Source organism: Psittacula echo (assembly GCF_963264785.1).
Source record: "Psittacula echo genome assembly, chromosome: 14".
Classification (NCBI taxonomy): Eukaryota; Metazoa; Chordata; class Aves; order Psittaciformes; family Psittacidae; genus Psittacula; species Psittacula echo.
In genome coordinates, this window is record NC_137750.1 from 3,113,388 (window position 1) to 3,130,893 (window position 17,506).

The window sequence follows — 17,506 nt, forward strand, 5'->3', positions numbered from 1 at the left end:
ACAGCGAGGCGGGGGGGTGGGCGTGGCTCCGCAGGCACGTGACCTGGCCCGCCGGTGAAGGGGGGGAGAGGGGGAAAAGGGGCGGGTCGGCGGCCCGCTTGCCTCCGTCACGTGACGCGGGCTCGCGAGCGGCCGTTGGGCAGCGCGGGCGGGTCACGTGTTGCGCCGCGGAGGTCCGAATCCCGTCCCGCGCGCGCCTTTCTGCCCGCCCGGGCTCGCTCCTGACAGGCGGCGGCGGCCGCGGCCCGCGCGTGCGGGGCCGCCCCATGGCGATCGCGAGCGCCCCCCGCCGCGGCTGAGGGCCCCGGTCCCGCGCGCACGGGGCATGGTGGGCAGGGTCGCCGTGGCCGCGGCGGCCGCCCCCCTCCCCGGCAGAGACGACGACGCTCAGGTGCGGGGGGACGCGGAGGGGAAGGCGGGACGGGGATGAGGGGGGGTCGCGGTGTGAGGGCGAAACGGGGCGGCCCGGGCCGGGGGAGCCCCTTTGTGGTGCTCGGCTGTGACGGAGGGACGGCGCTGCCCTGCCCGGGGACCGTCAGCGGGGGCCGGACTGTCATGAACTGTCTTTGGGGGGCTCCTCAGGCGAGTACCGGCAGCTCTGTAAGCGGTGATACCGGATGAGGTGATGGGATCTCAGGAGAGATCGGGGTTTAATAAAGTAAGAGAGTTACAGAGGCCTTTGTGAGGCATCTTTCATGGATCACAGAGTGGTTTGGGTTGGAAGGGACCTTAGAGTTCCAACCCTTGTCACGGGCAGGGACACCTTCCACTAGACCAGGTTGCTCCAAGCCCCTGTGTCCAACCTGGCCTTGAACACTGCCGGGGATGGGGCAGGCACAGCTTCTCTGGGCACCCGGTGCCAGCACCTCACGTTCTCTTTTACACTTTAAATTATGGTAAGAGATATGAATTCTTCTGTATTCATTCCCTTTAAGTATTTCAGAAGGTAGAGTTTCTGCTTTAGGTACGCTAGAGGCTTACAGTGGGACCATATGTTGGAATCCTCTGTGAAGTGCTCTACAAGTGCTCTGATGAACATCTCCAAGTATCCACTAGGTCGATCATCTGAATTGCCAGTTTCTGAACTCTGGTATTGTGAGGTGTCTGGAGACCTTGTGGTCGCGTCCAGTTTTGGTGGCCTCAAAGTTTCAGAACAGGGTTTTTATTTATGCAAAGGCAGAATCTTTGTTTCAAGGTTAGGTGGCTGTTGAAAACTTTGGGATAAGTTGATGCACGCACAGTCTTAACGCACTGTCACAAGAGACTTATCCTATGGGAAAGTACTAGTGTCACCAATGCACACCATAGATCCCGTGCTGCTTTGTATCACCGTACTAAGTTATCTCTTTGAAAAGTAAGATTCATGGTGAACTTTTTCACAGCCATGCAAGAAACGGCGCGAGGACGATACTTCTGTGGAGACAATCACGAGGTACTTTTCACCCTTAGCAAAACCAGTGGATAAAGTATTGTCACCACCAAAACCCAACAACATATTGGATTACTTTAAAAAGACAGCGGTAGATGAGAAAGCCACATTGCCACTTGTAGCTGGAGAAAATAAAGCACCATTTGATGCTGATGATGAAGACTGTAAGTCGCCTTTTAAACCACCTTTAAAGAGGAAGAGGAAAGGGAAGAGAGTTAATTTAAATAATAAGCTAAAAGAGATGAAGGAATCTGAGGGTAAACATGAAATAGAAATTAGTAGTGATGGCAGCAGAGAAACAACAGGACTGAAACAAGACAGCAGTGATTTTACAGCTACTTGTACTTTAGTTGACCAAAAAAGTGCAAGAGAACTAGAAGATAATGTGCAAAGGGAGAACTTCTCAAATGCAGTTACCTACAGAAAAAATGCAAAGAAAGCTGGTTCTGAAATAAGTGGAAGAAAAAATAGGGTAAGAAAATCGAGCAAAAGGAATAACAAAGTAAATATGGATTTGTCTGAAAGTTTTCCATTTGAAAACCAGCTGAATGAAAAGTGTACAACGGGAACTGAAGATAAGAAAAAGCTGGTATCTCCTACAATAGCAGAGCGTGACGTTGTTACTAGTGATTCCAGTTCTGATGACAAGACATCACAGGTAAATAACAGTATAATAACAGTGTCATTTGAGGACTTCTTGAAGAGTCAGGGAGAAAATAACATGGATCATGTCAAAGAAGACTTAAAGCCAACCACAGACAATCGTGCTGCAGCAAATGAAGTGGACAGAAGTGATGCTGTTAGTGACCCAGAAAGATGCGAGGAATCTCAACAGCTGCCACTTAGAACAGTAACTGTCCTTGCACAAGTTCATTCCATTCCCCCCAGATTACCTCCATTACATAAGGAGCAGAAAGGCTCTAGAAAAATAGCTTCCATTTTCTTGAAGCAGAAAGGATGTGTAGGGGAAAAAGAAAGTAGCCCACCCCTCTTGGAAGGTGAGCAAACAGAGCAGGTTACTCAGAAAAGAAGATCTAATGTAGTTATTGAGGAAGAAGAACTGGAGTTAGCTGTACTAGAGACCGCAAGGTCAGATTCTTTAAAGCCAAAATGTAGTCTGGAAGAAAGGCATCAGTTTATGAAGGCGTTCAGACAACCGACATCAGATGTAGTAAAAAGTGGCGTTAAAAAGGCACCTGGAAAACAAAAGCAAGCCATTGGAAAGTCTGCAAAAGAAAAAGAAGGACCTGAAGATGACGTTGCTTCAAATAAAGGATTAGAAAGTGGAGTACTAGAAGATTCTAGTCCTAAAAACAATGGAACTAAACCCAAAAGACCCAGAAAGAATCAGAAAAAAGGAAACAGAAGAAGGAAGGCTTCAGAAACTAAGGAAACTAATGTCTCTGATACTAGCAGCTGTTACAAAGGTGAGGATTCAGGTGCTAATGTTCTCACTAAGGAAAACACCTTAGATGTAAGAATTTCATCGAGTCCAAAAGTGAATGAGTTAAGGAGGAGTTTAAGGCAGAAGCAAATCAAAACATCAAAAAATGTTACACCTAAAAAAACCCAGATTAAGGATACATTTTCTGAAGAGGAATCAAGTGGCTGTCTTTTACTAACCTCAACTCCAAAAGCAAGAAAGCAATCCTTGAAGAAAAGTAACGTGTATAAAGCCGAGGTGATTACCATGCCCTTTGATGGAAGCAGCCCAATCAGGTAAACATTTTACAGTATATTCTACCTTTGTACTTTGTTTTCCTGCAAGTATTTTAAGAGTAAAACATAAGTTGACTGGAAGGCATACCTGATGCATGAATACAGGTGGATAATACAGAAGAACCAAAGCTGACTGTATAAATGTGTTGCACTAAAGACATTAAAATACCACCAACCAAAGCCAAAAAACCCAAACAAAACCCCTAACCTTCTGTTTACAGCACTGCGTTTTTAAGGCTTTTGAAAATAAAATTTAAAGTAACACTTCCCTTTACTAAAACGTAATACTTTCGTAATACTTTTTTCCCTAATTAGAATGAAGTTCACACGTATCAATGCAACTACAAAATCAAATAAAGCTGAGGCACTGAAAAATGAAGAGTTTAACTCCAAAAATATGAAGGTAATTTATGTAACAGTTTGTGGTTTAGTATTTTATATCATTTATTATATGCATTGTTGTGATCATATTCAGTGTTGTGCTATAGTCTTATGTAATACAATATGACAGTTCTCAGGTGCCCTATGGAAAGAGAATGTTACTGTGATTTATGATAGGATTTGACATAACCATTCTTGTATAGTTAATGTACCTTAGATTTTTAAAATGGGTTTTATTAGTGTAAATCTACTTTTTGTAACAGAAAAATCCAATAAAGTAGCATTCTTCTGCCCTGCAGGTTCTCAGGATGAGTCACAGTGTTTGAGCACAGCAGAACAGCTTAGGCTTATGCCCGTACTTCATTTGTTCTGTGGGCAGAACATCTAGAGGTCTTGTTCCCTTTAGAAGAGTATTTGTATGATTCTGGTTTGCTCTTCCTCTCAATTCTTTCATTTTCTTTTTATACCAGTAAAATTTGAGTAAAATGATATGTTTTTATGAATGTGAAAAACTATATGAATATGTGAAATGCCAAATATATTGCTATGAATTGCAATTGTTCTTTGTTAACAGATGAGCTCTACTTTGAAAAACCTATCCAAAGCGAAACAACTGATTGAGAAGGCAAAGGCTATTCAGCATAATAGATCAAAGGTTAATGAAGACTTCCCAGCTCCTGTGAGGCGCTCATCTCGGCAGCGAGCTCTTGCTGAAAAGAAAGAATTACAAGAAAGTGAAGTAAGCCTGAATATTGTGTAGGGGAAACCCCATTCTTTTGATGTTTTGGTGATTCATTTAAGCAACAAAAAAGTTCCTTTTCTTGCAAATGCTTCTTTTAAAGACTCAAATAAGGTAGATATTGTGCAGTGGTATGGTGACTGTCAAGTAGTAAAGTAACTGCTAGGCATAGACTGGAATGCTCGTTCCACTGCAGATCTATAACGTGCAGCAGATGGTCAGGCTTTGGAAGTGACTGTTTCTCTTTCCTAATGAACAGCAACATATCTGTTTCAAATGTGTATGGTTTAGACTTTTAAATTTAAATGAGAGTAGTTCTGCCCTCTATTTATCGGAGATCCTATTTTATATACTACTCCTGTGTAGACAACAGTAGTGAAATTATAATCTTCAAATTGTATTTTCTAACTTCGAAGCTTTCTAACAATTTCTGCAGTTTTCTCACTACTGATCACTGAGTTGTATTATTAATAAAGGAGGAAAAGTTGTTTTTCTTATTTTATTTGCTTTCCTTCTAGGAATCAGTAATAATTTTAGATTCAAGCCTGAGTTGTGACACTGCTACAGTGCAGAGTGTGAAGCAAAAGAATCTTCGGAGCTTAAATGATGTTTTGGGGAAAAAGCCTAGAAACGTGAAGGTTGCAAAGAACTCAAATGGTGAATGTTTTTACTGCATGTGTTTAGTTTTGATTACAGTTACTATTATAACTGTATTTTCTAAAGCTGCCTTTGCAGTGCGTTCTTCTTTTCTTACGACTTTTTGTGTAATATTCCATTATATACCTTTCATTTGTATGCTATGAGGGAAAACTATGTTTGAAAACCTGCTAATATGATACCATGTTGTGTTGTCTTCTAATTTAAGGTGGTGGTTTTTGCTTTTTAATGTTACAAAAAATAACATCTACAGTGATGGAATAACTAGAAATTAAACTGTAATGAATTTTGTTAGAATATCTAGCTTTCCCTTAAGAACAGGAGAATCCCTAATGTTATGAAATGGAACAGAGAAGCAAGGTTAGAATCCTACATTAGCGCTAATATAATAATGATTTTTCCTTTTTAAAGGAAAACTGGGATACCCACCTTCTTTCCTAGGCAGAAATGCTCAGAACTCTGCAGGTGCCCCAGTTGTGATCTTTGATGAAAGCAGGTCAGTTGGCACGATTGCAGTTGCTTAAGAATCAAAAAGTACTTGAAGATTACTTTTAACATTCTCTTGTTTTACAAATTTAAATACACTCGTGGAAATGTGATATAAATGTTTATGGGTTTAGAGTGATCAATATGTTAAACTGCTTGCAAAATTTTGAGGGGTTCTGAGAGTTCCTCAACCATTATCAGCCGTTTTAGGTGGTTGAAAATCGAGATGATGACTGGTTAAAAAGAAATCCTAAACTGCCATAAAATACAAAACCAAAGTCATTTTTTATCAAAATCTGTAACAGAAAATTTAAAATTAAATGCGAACTTGCTACATTTAATTTGAGCAGTTCTCCCAGAGTGTTTCTAACTTGTGTAGAAGTGAATGTGATTAAATTCTGTTGTAAGCCTTATGTGGCTGGTAGTTCAAATGTTTGGGGGTTTAATTTCTATTTTCATTAAAGCCAAGATGCATCTGAAAACTCTCAAGATGACGATCAGTTCAGAGCAAAACGTGAATTCTTGATGAGTGGATTGCCAGAGTCCCTGAAAAGACAGATTGCAAAGAAAGCAGCAGCAATGGAAGCATACTCACTTGCAAGTTCATGTTTCAAGCCTGTTGTGCATGTACAGCAGAAGGATGACTGTAAGCTTTTGTTCAGCTTATATAATAATATGGTAACTTTTATAGTGTTTATAGTGCTTTATAATAACTTCTAGTGAATCTGTACAGAGAAGAACTTGAAAAGCAAAACTCACTAATGTGACTGCAGGAACTAGTAGTTTCTTCTTGGTTTGTGTCACAAAACTTACAAGCTTCCAGTGTGATGATTTTAAATACACAACTTGCAAGTTAAATTGATGCTAAAGTAATGTATGCATTTATGGGTGGGGATGCAAACTTCTTAGGATTTATTTGGAGAATAGAATCAGAGAATGGTTTGGGTTGGAGAGGACCTTAAGATCATCAAGTTCCAAACCCCTGTGACAAGCAGGGACACCTCTCACTAGGCCAGGATGCTCTAAGCCCTAATTGGGGCAGAAACCATTCTTTCTGACAAAGGCAAAATGCTTCTCAAAAGAGTAAAGACTTGCCAATTTATTGCCCTAAGGGAAGGAGTGTGCTACAGTATCCTTATGGGAGGGCATGGCAGAAGAGCAGAAGGTAGAATAGCACTTACCAGTTTGTATTTGCAAACCAACCAATTAGCAAAACAAACTCGTTGGTGAGCATCTGTCCTACAGAGTCCTGTGAGGGCATGGGTTGTTACTTAGAGCAAGCAGAGCCCACGAGCAGCTCACTGGGAAATGTATGTAAAAAAAGGGAAATTTGTTCTTCTTATGGGAGGTAGAGTTAATAAAGATAAAAAGTTGATGCAGTGTAAGTGAAATAAGCTTGGCTTTGACATGATAAAGCTGTGGTTAAAAGCATTTACTCTTACTATAGGATGGTTTTGTCTGTGACTTTATCTCTGTTTTGTTAATAAAAGTTTCCTCTTGTTTTGTTCTTGGTGGGGATTCTTTTGTAGGTTGTCCAATGTGGAAATTGCAATCACCATCGTGTCCTCTATTAACTACGCTAAGGAATCTGAACACTGAAGTCACCAATGTCACAAAAATCAATCTCTCACTTGGTGAATTCTCCACTGTGAATTCAAAACTAACTGGAAACTGTTCTGCACCTGTGGTTAGTACTTTAAATGAGGGCTTGTGTTAAAAGTGAATATAAAATTGAATTGTTCTGTTACTTGTTAGGACTTCTGTTGTTTTTAAAAACTCCTGTAGTCTGAGTCTGTTTCAGTTTTGGATATTTGTGTGTGTGTGTGCATGTGTGTGTGTGTGATTTACCCACTCTGCATTGTAATGTTAGATAATTCTCAAGGCTTTCTGTTAATCTCTGGCTTTATCAAGAGGTACCAATTTAACTTATGCAAAACTGTCCGTGTTATTCTGTGTAATGTTTTCCAGTAATAATTTATATAAGTATGTGTGTGTGTATTGCAGCTTTCTGGCCACCGACCTGTGTTTCCTGATACATTCAGGAAAGATTTACTGGATGAGATCATGTCTTCTAATTCCCAATTTCCTGTGAGGAAATACTTCTACAGGTTTCTGAAGAGGCAAACGGAGCGGCTGGGCTCTGAAAGCAGTGCACAAGGTTAGTGATCTACCTGGGGAAGAGCACACTCACTCTGACTCTCTCTGTCATAAAAAGGCATTTGGAATTTCCAGAGATGTGTCAGTGAAGGAATGCTGTTGGAAATAAGTTGGTCCTCACATTTTAGGCCATTTTGACCGAATTCCTCAAATATGGCTTAAAAACCCCTATTTGGTTGTAATGGACATAGCTTGAAATTGTAAAAGGATGCATTTTTTATTTAGGTATTTATTTTTCCCTTAGAAAGCAGAGCTGGCACTGCAAATTCTGAGGTAAATCAGAAACATTCTGACAATTGGAAGGAAACCAAGAGGAAAAGGAAAGAAACAGAAGAGCACAAATCAAAAAGAAGAAAACAAATTGAAGGTTCAGAGACTGAAATAAAATCAGGAGTTTCTGAGAAACTTTTTTCTCCCACATCTGGAAAAAAACAAGGAGAGACAGAACAAGCCATGCATTTGGGAAAAAGCAAGACCCAGAAACCAGATGTTATGATAGAAGACACTGAATATTTGTCAGAGCCAAATTCACTTTCAGGTAACTGCATTTTCTGTCTGATTTTCTTTCTCTTTGTCTTGAGGGAATGTATATAGGAGGTATCTCAGCTTTCCCCTGTAGTGCAAAAATCTTACCTGGTCTTAATATTCTACTGAACTTGATTAACTCTTTTGTATGAAGAATTGTTTAGAAATGGATGATACTTTTCCTGTAGGTGCTGAGAAGGAAGACGTGCTCTGGACAGAGAAATACCAGCCTCAAGATTCCAGTGAACTCGTAGGGAACAAGAAAGAAATTGAAAGGCTACACAGGTCAGAAGTGGGAGCATGGATCCATTCTTAAAATAACTCAGAACATATATTACTTAATGATGCTCAAATAAGTGAAGTCAAGTCTTTTATGCTATGCTTGAATAACACTTACAGGGTGTGTGGCCTTTGTTTTGGTTTACTTCCAGGAAGCTGCAGAAACAAATTGTCACTTGATGTGAATGATCTTCTTTGGTCATAGTTTCTCTCACATGAATACCTTGGTAGCTTGTGTGATATGGTACAAAACAAAACCACACATGAAATACTACATTAGGCTGTGGGATGGAATGCAATACTTAGTAAAAATTATTGTTTTGCCAAGTTATTCAAGCCTGCATGCTATGAATGAGAGCAACTTACCAGTACCTGTCTGTACTTCCCTACAGGCATGTCTGATCCTGATCTTGATGCACCGCCTTTGATTTCGACATTAATTTAGCGCTCAAGTCCGTCTGATACAATCCTTTTTCAGTTAAATTTTCTATATGTGTTTAAGTTATTAAAGATCCATCTGACAACACAAAACTACAAATGATAAAGCATTTTCCACTATTTAACTAGTTTGTCAAGTGACTTGGTTTTATACAAATCATTTAATAGGACATAGAATAAAGAGGGAATCCTCTTTTACAAAAGAATCAAACAAATCTTGAACTTTTTAAACCTGAAAGGAGTGATAGGTTTCTGAGAGGGATAACAAGTGGCTGATGTTTCTCAGTTTTATGTTCTGTTCCATCTGAATTTGGTTCACTTTATTCAGCAGTAATTATTTTCTGTTATGTTCCTTCCTTTTATAGTTGGTTAAAAGAATGGAAAAAAAGAGCTGATTGGGAAGAAAAAAGAAATCAGAAAGGGGAGAAGGACAAAGAGCATGAAGGTGCTGATAGAATTAAATATACATAGATTCTCTTTGTTAAAGTTGGCACAAACATTACATGAATCTTTTCTTTTGGTTTAAATCTGCAGATTCTTTGGACAGCCTTGACTTTAAAGATAGTAAATCTGACACTGAGGAAGAGATGAGCCTCTGCAATACAGTTCTGATAACTGGCCCACCAGGAGTGGGGAAAACCGCTGCAGTGTATGCTTGTGCTCAGGAGCTGGGTTTTAAGGTTCGTGGCTATTTTTCTTATAACTAGTGATATGAAAGCATTTGTAATACAAGGTGTCTGAGATGGTTTTAAAATGTAAATGAAATCCCATTGCAGATATTTGAAGTCAATGCCTCTTGCCAGCGTAGCGGGAGACAGATACTATCACAACTAAAAGAAGCTACTCAGTCTCATCAAGTGGACAAAAAAGGCATTAATGCACATAAGCCTTGCTTTTTTAACAGTTGTAGCAGTGCCAAGTCACCAAGTAGGTTTCTGGGGTTTTTGTTTGATTGGGGGTTGGTGGAGGAGTGTGTTTGCTGTTTGTTTTGGAATGGAAGGTTGGTTGGTTTGGGGGTTTGTTGGGTTTTGGCTCTGCTGATTAACACAACTACACACCAAATTAAATACTGGCTTCATCAAAATGACTGACTCTCAATTATCTTAAGTTATTTCTGTAGTGGTGTAGTAAATTCTATAGCACGTAAATAGAAAGCTGAACAGAAGCATTCCCCGTGACAGGAGAAGAGTAAAATAAGCAGAAACCAGCACAGTAAACCTGCACCAGAAAAAAAGAAAAAACTGGGATTTGCGTTAAATTTGCCTGAGGAACAGAAGTTTGAGGTTACATTTTCAGGTTACGTTTAATATAAAACATATCTTGCAGAAAAAATGTATTCTCCAAAGAAAGTTGTTTCACCAAGAAAACCTCCACTGTCCCCCAAAGGAGCAGGATTAAAACGGAACTTGCCCCCTAAAACACTTGCAAACTATTTCAAGATTTCTTCCAAACGTAAAAGTAGTGATGGAGCAGGGACATCTCTAGAAAAAACTCAAGGTAAATATTGCTATTTAATTCTAGTTAATTATTAGTTAATATTCAATGATAGATAATGATAATCTTCCTCTGGAAATGGAAATGCTGCACTGTACTACTGTGTACCTGGAGCTGTGGGGAGAAAATAGAGTACACTTATTCTAGTCTAACTGCCAGCAAGAGTTACTTAATGCATCTCACATACACTTAACTACATAGGAAGAGGTCATTGCTCTATTACAGGAGAGTTAACTAGGGTACAGACTATCTGAAGGTTGGTAGATTTGCCTTAGTTTGGTTGTTTGGTTTTAGGGGAGTTTTGTTGGTTTTGGGTTTTTCTTTTTTTTGTGCTAGGTGGTATGTATCTATTTGTGTATATAAATGTAGATACATATATATGTAAAAAAATTACTGCTACAGAATTAAGAGGTCCTGTAAAGCCAATAACAGTTTGATTACAGACTGAGTTTTGATACATAGAAGGGCACATTGAAATCTGTGAGTCTCTCAACATCACGAGGTGCATTTCCAAATGTTTCATGGGATCAGGAAGTCTTAAAGAGAAGGTTTTTGAAAGCAAATAATGTATTTGGACAACCAGTGTTTGTGCTGGATTGAAGTGGTGCAGTTGAGCCTAGTCCTTGTTTTTTCAGGCAATCGTACTGCATGGTCTTGAAGGACTCATATCTGCTCCATGTCCCTGAGATATCATAGGTCACAAACAGGTGAAGGGCAGGCTTGATTTTACAAATAGCCCTTCACCAAACATGGTTGAATTCACGGTAAGTTTGTTGCAATATGTTTTTAAACAAGACATCAGAAAGGGGTGTAGGACAGATTTCTGAGGTTTTATGTCAGCGTAGATTTTCTTAAGCAGCTTAACACTTAAGGGTGTTTTCAAAACCAGTGTCTAGAATGCATATTGGATGGTTTCAGTTCTGCTTGACTTCCTGCTCGATTCTTCAGCATCTGCAGGAAATACTCAGAATTCACTTGAAGAAAAGAAAGATGCTCAAATTAAATCAATAAACAAAGAAGTAGAAGGAGGAGAACACAACAGAAAAAGTGCAACATCTCTCATTCTCTTTGAAGAGGTAAAATTCACATGAAATGTACTGATGAGGAGTATGTTGTTTCATTATGTTTAAAGAATTTAACTTCGTTTTCCCTTCCTCCTTGAGTCTTCGAAGGAGATTAAAGTGTGAGAATTATCAGCTTCTTAAAAATGAATTCAATATTTAATTTCATCACCACAAGAACCCTCCTAAATGTGGATCATTATTTGACAAAGTTATTGTATAAGATAAAGAAACCGACACCTATCAACAGTTCTTCACTGTTGGAACAGTTTAGATCCTACAGATTTAATTCCTCTGATTATGTGAAAAGTGTTGGTTTATAATTTTACACCATGTGCATGCACTGAGACACTTTAAAAGTCACCGTTAACACCCCAGTAATTAGAGTATCTAAGCCCCCATTAAATTCACAGTGTGTAGCTATGTTCAAGCTATTGATGTTTTGCACTTCATTGGTTTTCTGTAGGTAGATATAATATTTGATGAAGATGCAGGATTTCTAAGTGCAATAAAGACATTCATGGCAACAGCAAAGAGACCTGTAATTCTTACTACCAATGGTGAGTATGTTTGTTACAGTAATTAGGCTTTGCAGACAAAAGAGCCCCTTTTAATGAAGTGGCTTAAATGGTGATGGTTAAATACAACTCCTAAATGTAGAATTAAGTGAGCGGAGACTATAAAGTGAGTACTTTAGTATTTTAATAAAGATATTGGCTGCTCTAATGGATAGAGAAAATAATTACTTTTGAACATAATGTCATGACAGTTCACCGCTGTCTTCCTGTATAGATCCCACATTCAGCTTAATGTTTGATGGCTGTTTTGAAGAGATCAGCTTTAGAACCCCCTCCTTGGTAAGTCTGTGTTTAAAACTGCAGATATGTAATTGTCAGCGAATTTGACATTTTAATGTTGGTGTAGGTTTATATTTACCTGATGTACTCTATCTGTTTCATCAGAAGATGTATGTATGTGTCTTTACATGTAGAAATTTTTTTACGAGCATGGAAGATTTATTTTCTTAACCGTTGAGTAATTCAGAGGATTACAAGAAGAACATCCCTTAATTTAGTTTGTAGGATGTCGTAAATCATTTCATAGATGGTCTATCTAATGGTTTTGATCTGAAGGCTGACTATGCCAGTATTGGTTCGTTCATTTAAAAGTATAGCACCTATTTTTGAAGTATTATTCCTTTAATGGTTATTCCTTTAATGTAGACACTGGTATGCTGTATAGCAAAGTTTTACTTGCAGCTGTGTATTACTTACAAAATCTAAATAAATAAGAATCAGAAGGAACTAACCCTTGAGAATGGGAATGTTTTTAATGTGAAATTGAAAAATCTTTTGGGCTAGCAGACAATTGCAGAGTTACAAGAAAAATAAAACTCTTTGGAGTGCATATAGTTTACTAGAACCTCTTCAGTGGTGATGAGAAACCAGGTTTGTGTGGTTTCAGGAACATAAGCAAAATATGTGCGTTTGGTTTGGTTTGAATGAGTCGAATTTCTAAATTGAACCTAATTCATTGACATGGACTCCTTAGATTTAGATTCGGAATATTCTGCTTTTCTATAGAGGTTTTAATGTAGCTATAATCGAATTTAATGAGCTAATCTTGTCTATTAAAGCAAAGGTATATTGCAAGCACCAGTAATTTGCTTCTGTGTGACTTATTGCAGTCTGATTGGTAGGAGTTGCTTTCAGTGGCCTTTGTCTAATTTTTGTCCAGATAAATGCTGCGAGCTACCTTCAAGCCCTGTGTCTGGCTGAGAATCTGCGAACAGATGTGAAAGACTTGGCTGCCCTGTTAGCCACAAATAACTGTGATATCAGACAAAGTGTTCTCTACTTACAGTTTTGGGTTAGAAGTGGAGGTGGATGCTTGAAAGACAAACCTTTGGCACATCATGGTAGGTTGATCTAAGCATTTTAAAAATCTCCATCTTAACGTGCGTTTAATTAAATCAAACCATTCTCAGACACGTGTAAATAGACAGTAACTTTCTAGAAGACCCCTAAACATTTTGTAGGGTTTTGGGGGCTTATTTAGCTACTTCAAACTGTAAGTTTGATTTTTCTATTGCACCTGTTTGTTACTCGCCATTATGTACTTTATTATCTCTATTTCCTTTTCTGAGTAGCAAAAATTGGGCAAAGCAGAGAGCTTTCTCTGAGTAAGAGTACTTTCCCTTTGACTCAGAGTTTGCAGTTCTGTAGCTGAGTTCTTTAGCTGAGTTTGTAAGTAATTCACCTAGAGGAAGCAGAACTGAAAAAAGATAAGAATTGGACAGCTAGCAAGCAGGCGCAGCAAGGGAAAGAGCTTGGTGGCAAAGGGTGGAGGAAAAGCATCCCCAGCAGGCGTTGTGTGAGACAGCGTGTGAGTTGAGCAACAGAGAGAGACTAGTGGGGCACAGAAGAAAGAACAGGTTATTTCAAGTGGTTACTTGCAAAGAAGAGACAGCAGATTTGTGACACTTAAAGTGTGGATGATGAATGGGGATGGGGATAACCAATTCCAGTTGCTATGTTCACTCAGAATTGCAGCAAGAGGCAGCAGTTAAAGTATCCTTTATAAAAGGAATTGAGACAAAGAGGGGAAGAATCAATTTCATGATGCACTTGTTTCTTTCCAAGTAAAGCATGTTATCTTTGTGCAGGAGGAGAGGAGACAAATAAAGCAGATCATGTAATTTGTTCTGAAAAGACTACTGATTCCAAGATGGACTTTTCTCAAGCTGATGCACATCCTCAGGAACTTCCAAAATGTGATACAGGCTGTGTAGAGACATTGCTTGGCCTTAAGAATATCCTGATGCCTTCAGAAGACTTGTTTACATTTCTAACGGTATTTTTGTAGTTGACTAGCTAATACTTTAAATAATTGAGTGTAATCATCACTATGAATAACATCTTAGAAGCAAATCTCTTTGAAAAGGCTTGTTGTAGAAATTAGAGGATTCTGTTGTTAAGCAAAAATCTGAACTGGGGAAGTGTCTTGCAAGCAAACCGATCCCTTGCCTCATAAACGGAAAGCTAGGAATATGAGATTTTTTGGTAATAACAGTTTAATTAAATATATGTATTCTAATGTATTAATAAATTTTCATTATTACAGCACAAAATCACAACCATGGACACATGGAACAAATGGATGCAGCTGCTCACAGAATTCCAGATGAAGAAAGTGGATTTTATGTATAGTAATCTTGAATTTATTCTTCCCTTACCCATGCAAGTTCTTTCAAACCAGTCTGAAGCCCCCAGCTCTGTACTTGAAAGGACTACCATAGTTTCATCAAAAAACAGGTCCACTAACAGATATTGCTCTGGAAAAAGCCCTGTAAGAAAGTCTGAAAAGACAAAGAGACAGAAAAGACTTGAAATATTGGATGATAGTGACTTATTTGATACTGAACTGAACTATTCAGCTGAATTCATAACTTTGCCATCAGATAGTCCTGCGTCATGCACTGAAGTGAATGAAGAGGAATCAAAATTGTTGATGAATAAAGAAGGAAAAGAAATGCAAACTAAAACCTCAGCAAATGGGAAAAGCTCTGCTCTTGTTTCTCAGTGTCTGAATTCACTGACTGAATTTGTGGAGACCATGTCTTTCTTGGATTGCTGTGTGAACACTAACACCAAGGAACCACTGGAGTTTTCTACAGATGAAGGATTTAATTGGACAAATGGCAAAATCAAAAATGGTCTTTGTGATGACTTCAGTATAGAAAATACTGATTGGTGGAGTTCCCAGAGCTGTAGTGAGATAATGGCAGCTATTGAAGCACTCAGTTTTAACAAATGTTCTGTTAGTATTTCACAAAACTTGGAATCCTCTTTGAGTACCAGTAAAACACCTGAAAATGATAAACTGGAGGGACTTACTTTGTGTATTTCAAACACAAGAAATTGTGTATCCTTCAGTCAGTCAGCTGATTCAGGGTAAGACTTTGCTAATATTTCTGGAATACAATTTGATTATTTGTCAAGAAACGCATTTCACAGGGTTTAAGAGTGTTTTGGGTACTATCTACACACATTCATACCAGTATGAAAGTTGTCAGTATGTCTTACAACACTGGAACACGCTCACTTTGCTTGTCTAAGCTTAAATTACACGGCAGTCTCTGCAAAAAGTGACTTTTTTTGTTTGAACAACCTATCAGGTTGTAGCCTTAATCTAGTCCATTTACTTTAAAAATGGGCCCCCAAAAGAATGGCTTTTTCAAGACAGATGAACTGAAATGGATCCTGCAAGTACAAGACATGCGAATTCTTCATCCCATGCCTGGTCCTACTGAGTCTGTTAAATGCATAGCAGTTGCTTGGTGCAGACCTAACAAAAGTCAGAGCAAAATTACTGCAATTTTTTGTAATAACTTATGCTAACAAAGAGTAACCTTTAATATATTGTAAAAGACCAAAGAACACATTGCTGCTAGCAAGTGTGGATAGGAAAGGTTTGTTTTAACATAAGTAGTCATGTGAAATTGCATAATAGCTAAATAAAACCTATTCCAGTGTCTGAACAGGAAAATAGGTTAGACTTGTACTTCTGTAAGTCAGTACCTAGGGGAACAGTATCAAAATAGATCTAACCATCTAACCTGTGGCCAGATTTGGCCAGTCTATCATGAGTTGTACATTGGACCTGATAGTGACATTCTGGCAAATACGAATCACACACCACTTCTTATTTGTGAAGACCACAGATGCTTTTGATTACATTGTCTGACGGATGTACCTACATCACGAGATTGTAAAGACCTCCCTAGATTAGACTCATAATTAAGCTAAGAGCATTGGCAAACAAACTACTGTCCCTCATGTTTCTGAATGCAGCTTTATGATGCTGTGTAAGCAGCACATGATCAGAAGTTGCAGGATGTGATCCATTGGGATGCAATTTTGGACATCTGTATGTTTAGCAGTTTTAAACCAGTGGATTTGATCCTAAAGGAACAAAATAGGGACTGTACATTCTTGAACAAGAAACAGTAAAGCTTCACTCTTCTTTTTAGCATTCACAGAAAAGCAGAGAAGAGGCTGGCAGTCATCAGAACAGTATTTTCCAGAAGTCCTTTAAACCTGGGTAATAAGCAAGCCAGCATACTGGAATACCTCCCCACTCTTCGCAGTATCTGTAGGTCTGAGAAGCTAAAAGAGCAAGGGAAGACTAAAAGAAGGTAAGTTTTGGGTTTCCTAAATCTTGCTACATTTCCATCTACAAGGTAGTGAAGAATTTTAATAACAGAATATCTTGTCAAATAATTCTAGACAGGAAGGGTGAACCTTTGTCTCTCTAAATAATGTTGCCTTGTAATTGGAAATAACTTTGTCCCCTTATAGTCACTTTTCTTTTTCTAGGTTCTTGCATTATCTTGAAGGAATTCATCTCGAAATACCCAGACAAATGATAAATGATCTGTCTTTGGACTTCCCTTAAAATTGCGAACACCAGGAATACTTTGTGCCTAATGGTGGTATTGTCACCATAGTTTGATTTTTAACTTCTTTTTTTTTTTACCACATTATTTTATTGTATATTCAGAGCCATTTGTATATTAAATTTCTATAAGTATTTAAAATAATGTATATATCTATTGTCATGATACTGGTCTCCACACGGAAATGTGGCCTTGTTTGGTGCTTGTCCAGTGCATTTATAATAGTAAATGCACACACTAGTCAATGGGGAACTCCGTCACACTATCTTTCTCTGTACTTTGTGTATCACATGGCAAGAAGTCCATTTGTAACAACTGACCACCACTACTTCCACAGCAAAGTTGCTTCTTTCAGAAGAGACCATTTTATTAAAATAAGCTTGTTTCTGTCTGAATTTCCAGCGAAATGTTAAATAACTTGGGGTGGGAGGGAGCAGGGAGAGGATGTGACAAGTCTGTCAGAAGTATAAATGACTAAAACCAACTCTTTGCAATAAGGACTGGGTATCAAAGTCTTTACAAAGCACTGTGCCTCAATGTACATATCTTTGTATACATTAATTTCATTATTTCCAGTTGTCAGATCTGCATGTTAATCTCCTAAAAGGGTAGAGAAATTATTACTGTAGCTCAAGACAGTCTCAGAGATTAGATTTTGTAAATAACAATTATTCCAGTGTTAC

General features: G+C 38.6%; 1 protein-coding gene across 1 annotated transcript; it reads left to right on the plus strand.

Annotated features, from left to right (window-relative positions):
* The first annotated feature begins 275 nt into the window (after window positions 1–275).
* ATAD5 (ATPase family AAA domain containing 5) lies at window positions 276–17,207 on the plus strand. The gene is made up of 23 exons (XM_080629677.1): window positions 276–391; window positions 1,383–3,148; window positions 3,464–3,551; window positions 4,104–4,268; window positions 4,787–4,925; window positions 5,337–5,421; window positions 5,876–6,057; window positions 6,941–7,098; window positions 7,416–7,573; window positions 7,817–8,106; window positions 8,282–8,378; window positions 9,176–9,255; window positions 9,345–9,490; window positions 9,587–9,737; window positions 10,137–10,307; window positions 11,262–11,380; window positions 11,832–11,925; window positions 12,158–12,222; window positions 13,103–13,283; window positions 14,031–14,218; window positions 14,489–15,318; window positions 16,398–16,562; window positions 16,744–17,207. The coding sequence occupies exons 1-23, from the start codon at window positions 326–328 to the stop codon at window positions 16,820–16,822; spliced, it is 5,463 nt and encodes a 1,820-aa protein (XP_080485803.1). The 5' UTR covers window positions 276–325; the 3' UTR covers window positions 16,823–17,207.
* The last annotated feature ends 299 nt before the right edge of the window (window positions 17,208–17,506 follow it).